The sequence below is a fragment of the Callospermophilus lateralis genome, unplaced genomic scaffold (assembly GCF_048772815.1).
Source record: "Callospermophilus lateralis isolate mCalLat2 unplaced genomic scaffold, mCalLat2.hap1 Scaffold_91, whole genome shotgun sequence".
Lineage (NCBI taxonomy): Eukaryota > Metazoa > Chordata > Mammalia > Rodentia > Sciuridae > Callospermophilus > Callospermophilus lateralis.
The window spans coordinates 3,767,140-3,772,427 of NW_027517238.1; the positions used below are offsets into that span (position 1 = coordinate 3,767,140).

Genomic DNA, 5,288 nt, shown 5'->3' on the forward strand with positions numbered 1-5,288 from the left:
ATTTTTCCCCCTTTTCTTTATTTTTTGCATAGCCTACTGCAACTGAATTTGAATATTTTCTCTTTTTAATAGCTCAAAGCTTGTTCTGCAGAAAGAGCTATAGCTGAAGAGAAAAGGGAAGCTGCTAATTTGAAACAGAAGTATGTGATTTTTGTGTCTTACTGTATGTTTTATAGTGTTTTAAGGTTATGCTAGATATTATCTATGATTGCTGTTTCATAATTCAGCCCATTGTTTCTCAATATTCAAGACTACTGGAAATGACCCAAAAGATGGCAATGTGGCAAGATGAACCTGTGATTGTAAAACCAATGCCGGGGAGACCAAATTTACAAAATCCTCCTCAGAGAGGTAGGGGGCACTTTGTAAAAGGAGCTATTTTATTTCTTGGTGCAGAATGTATGTAAATTACTTTTTATTTCTGTGTGTAATGGTTATGAAATAATCTGACTGATTTGCTAAAGTGGGAGGTGTGGGGGTTGGTGTCAGGGAGAAGGCTGCCTTAAAGTAGTAACACGGCATTGTTGTCTTTAGGTCAACTGAACCATAATGGCTCTTTTGGTCCATCCCCCGTGAGTGGTGGAGACTGTTCCCCTTCACTGACAGCAGAGCCAGCTGGGAGACCTCCTTCTGCTACTCTTAATCAAAGAGATATGCCTAGAAATGGATTTGGTGAACATTCACATGTTGCTTTATAGTAAATTACTTCAAGGTTTTGTTTTTTTTTCCCTTTTGAATATTCTAATGAAAACATAGAATTTGGGCCTGTACAATATATAGAAGATAATTTCTTACTTTATCTTAATGAATGTTTTCTGAAAAATCTGTTCTAGAATAGAAAACATGTTTTTTCCTGGAGGTCCCTGTATTGTTTTTTTCTTTTAAATTTTACACTGTGAAGTGTAAACCTTTATCTTTAAATTAAATCTCTATGGTGTTCCTTTTCCAAATATTATAAAAGTAGCCTTAAACTTTATGTAGCATACATATTTCCAATATGAAATACTGAGTCTTATTTCCAATTCTAAATAGGACTGTAGTCTTGGTAAGATTGGAAGTCAGGTTATACAGACTAAAGAAAAGCCAACTTACACATACTTCAAGTCTGTAGCTTAAAGTTTAGGACCAGTACGTATTAATTTGCTGTTCTATCAACCCAAGGCAGTTCTTTATTTTACTTAAGTCTCTTCATAAATTGTGATTTATGTATTGGGCAACCCATTTTTTTTTAAATATTTTTAATTGTAGATGGTGTGATGCTGAGAATCAAACCCAGTGCCTCACACATGCTAGGCAAACACTCTGCAACTGAGCTACAACCCCAACCCCTGAGCAACCCATTTTTAATGTTGCTTTCTAGTTATTGTTGAACCCTGACCTGTCCACCAGTGGTTTATTTCTTCTGAAAAATACATACAAGGGCTCTGATCTTTTTTCCCAAGGGTCAATGGATGGACCTTTACCTCGTACTCAATGGTCTTCTGAGGCATCTTGGAAACCCGTTGCCTCTGGTAAAGAGACCAAGTAATTTCAAAGAATCTGTAATTGTGGATGCAGGATTTTTATTCTCTTCATGTTAGAATAAGTCTGAATCCATTCTTTGATCTCTAACAGACCCAGGATGTGGTCCAGCTCACATGAACAGCAGCTCCAAAAGTTCTTCTCCAGCTAAGGTGACGGATGAGGGCAAGGTAAGTTCTGTAGTTACTGTGAATCACGTGGTCGTGCAGGAACATGTTGCTTTCCTACAGTACTTGCTCTTTGCTTTATCCTTCTTTGTGTTCTATTTGTACTATCCCATTTGTTTTTTAAAAAGCAAACTGTTCCCCAAGAACCTGAGACCCCCTCAGTTTCAACCATTACTTCTTTAACTGAGCATCCAGTTGGAGTAAGTACTTAGAGGTTGAGAACTGAATTGGGTTTTATTCTGTGCATTTCTGGGAAGGATATTCAGAGCATGACACTGATCTTGTTTGCTTTAAACTGCATGCAATATTGAGCTTACTTTTCTCCTTGGAAATGTGGCTTAAGTGTGTACAACTATAATGAACTACAGAATGTGAAAAGTTATCACTCTAACTTTATATGGTGTTTTGTGTTGAATGTTGTAAGGCAAAGTAAATTCATTATAAATTATATAATTCATCATTTTTATTTTTGTTTGGAAGAATGCTATTTAAGAATTCCTCCATTTGTGCAAACCCTATTTTGAGTGATTTGAATTAGATTGGTATCAGATTTTCTGAAAGTGAAATACTCTTTCAGTGCAACAATGATAATCTGAAATGACCTCTTGAGCCAGTCCCAAGCAATGGTCTCATTTGTTCACATAAGTGCATTCTCTTGTAACTGTGTTGCTATTATATCTGGTAGGTCTTCTGCAGCTCTATAATAAAATAAATTTTTAATTGTTTAGTTTCAAACTCACTACTCATAGGAAATGATAAATCAATATCTCAAATGGTGTACAGTAAATGAAAGTAAATATTAAAGCCCTGTCTTCCTAATTTGTGTATATAGCAATGTGTTGGAAAATACTTCTCAAGTTCCAGTGTATACATATTCCAGGAACATACATCTCTGGAGCAATCTAAGGGCAGCTTAGATAAGACCCCCAAACCCCTTTGTAGTAGAGGATTTAAAAGAGAGCAAAGACCCGTTGTTATAGAGGAGTAGAGGTGGGAAAAGCATGGCTTGGAGGCAAACATGGGATTGAGACCCTTTAATATGCAGTGTGGCCTTCAACAAATTATCATAATCCATTTGCTTTTGTTCCCTCTTATTTAAAACAAGACCGTCTACTTAAAGATCTCAGAGGTTGAATAATTATGAAAGACTTACTGAAGATACTCTGAATAGTAGCTATTTTTACATGGGTACAGAATGTATTTTTCATTTATTCTGTTCATTCTTAATATGGAAGTAATGAGCTATTGTGATGAAAGGGAAGTGATGGGGAGGAGGGGGACTCCCTTTGAAATAGGTTGTAGTGAATACAGCATGACATACTGGTCAGAAATCACCTCTGTTAATAACCTCTGCCAGTCCTCTTGCCTTTCCCTTTCCTGTGCAGATATAATCACTAACAAACTGCTCCCTCTTGTGGAATTCTTCTAACTTCTGTAAGCTGTCAGTGGGAATACACAGGAGGGGTGAGTAGAGTTTTGTTGCACTGATGGTGTTCTCTGGACAGGTGCCTGTTTTGGGTTTTAGCTTTTATCGGTGTTGGTACTTTGTCTTAATACATAGGAATTTTAAAACTTTTAACTGCTTTCAAATCTTAAATTGCAGGTTAATATGACTATGAAAGGGCCCCCTCCTTTCTCAGGGGTACCCTTCATGGGCCCCCCTATGGAACCCCCGATGGGACGGCCTCCACCACCTCCCTTTTGGTATGGACTGCCATTTCAGCTCGGTGGGCCTTTTGGGTCTCGGCCAATTCCTCCACCATTTGGTATGATGATCTGAACAGTAGTGATTGACTTATAAATCACATTCATCTTTCATTTCTATTGCTTGCTAAAACGGTTGGTTGCTATCTCAGGTCTTAACAATGAAAGGATACAGCTGAGTACATTTTAACTTTTCCTCCAGTTTTTTGGGACATATGGGACACTACATAATCTTATACTGAGATAGGCAATAGCTATCTCATAGACAAGGATAAGGGGCTATATAGAGAAAAGCCAGAAATATTACTTCTGCAGATGTTTGTTGAAAATATGTTGATATGCACTGCAATAGATGAAAGGGTGGATGAGACACATGCCATAACTTAAAATTTTGTCACAGATATGAAAATCCTATAACATAAAGTTTGTAATCACCGATAATGGAAGCATAGGCAGTAGGTTATAGAATATAGAAAAGGAAAAGTCACACCCTCCTTACCTTGAGAAAAGTCAGAGGGAAGTGTTAAAGAGGAGGATTTAACAGTGACCTAATAAATGTTGCTGATTTAATTAGGTGGCTGTGGAAGGCCTTTTCCAGGAGGGCATGCACCTTGATTCTGATGGCATGTGTAAAGTCCATGCTGAAATACTTCATGAATTTTTAATGGATACAGTAATAAATAGTGGGATTTCCTTTTATCAAAATTTCTTTGATGTAGCAAAGTTCTTATTTCATAATCTATCATCTTGTCATGGTAATATAGTACTTCCAAATATAAATGGAGCTCTTGTGAGATAGAAATAATTCTGCAATTATATAGTAGGGAAAGATAAAAGATAAGCCTGGAGCTAGGTAGAGCCATGTTTAAATCCTTAATATGTTGCTTCATGGCTGGTTGGCCAGGCTATAACCTAAACTTGTTCCATTTCAGTTTGCCTCATCTGGCAAGTCAGGATGTTCACCAGTTGATGTTCTAGGCTTGGGAGAAATTAAAGACTATATTAACATACTTGAAATCACCCAAGTTCAGAAATTTCTGGGTATTTACATAACTTCCTTTTTATTTTCCAGGTCCTAGTATGCGTCCACCAATAGGCTTCAGAGAATATGCACCAGGTGTTCCACCTGGACAATGGGATTTGCCTTTTGACCCTCGTGATTTTTTTCCAGGACCTGCACCATTTAGACCTTTAGGCTCATTTGGCCCAAGAGAGTACTTCATTCCTGGTGCCCCATTACCACCTCCAACTCATGGTCCCCAAGACTATGGGCCACCACCTGCTGCAAAAGACTTAATGTCTTCAGGCTTTAAAGATGAACCTCCACCTACACCCGATTCTCAGAGTAGTGAGGGCTGTTCACAGGCCTTAAAACAGGGCCCATAAAATTAACCTCTGACACTTAGTCAGAAAGTGGACTATGAACTATTCATTGTGTTGAAGGATTATTGGCTTCAAAATATAAAAGTTTATTTTAAATGGTTTATGTTTTTAGAATGAAGCTGCCTTGGTGCAGTATACATTTGGAGCCAAAATATTTCCCCCCTAAATATCCCCCACTTAAACTAGAGTATCCTTCCAACTTTAAAATGTGCAATAAGGAATACCTTTGTTTTAGTTAATGTAGCATATACAATTGCTAAATGATTTAGAATGTCATAATTATGGACATTTCCTGTGGAAATGCTTTAAGAACATGTATTTCCAGTATCCTATTTTTAGTGTATTCCAGTTGATAACAGAGAAATGGTGTTTTATAAGCTTGATTTTTCTCTTTAAATATCTGGTCGCAGAGACTGTTACACTAAAAATGTTTACTCAAAGATCATAAACTTCATTTTCCTTCTTGCTGAAGTTCTTTGTTGTAATAGTTCATAAAAAAATGTTTATTAATAT

At 37.0% G+C, this 5,288-nt stretch overlaps 1 protein-coding gene across 1 annotated transcript; it reads left to right on the forward strand.

Annotated features, from left to right (window-relative positions):
- Positions 1 to 3,297: 3,297 nt before the first annotated feature.
- Positions 3,298 to 4,926, forward strand: LOC143410786 (transport and Golgi organization protein 1 homolog). Its single transcript, XM_076871506.2, has 2 exons — positions 3,298 to 3,454; positions 4,465 to 4,926. The coding sequence occupies exons 1-2, from the start codon at positions 3,298 to 3,300 to the stop codon at positions 4,776 to 4,778; spliced, it is 471 nt and encodes a 156-aa protein (XP_076727621.2). The 3' UTR covers positions 4,779 to 4,926.
- The last annotated feature ends 362 nt before the right edge of the window (positions 4,927 to 5,288 follow it).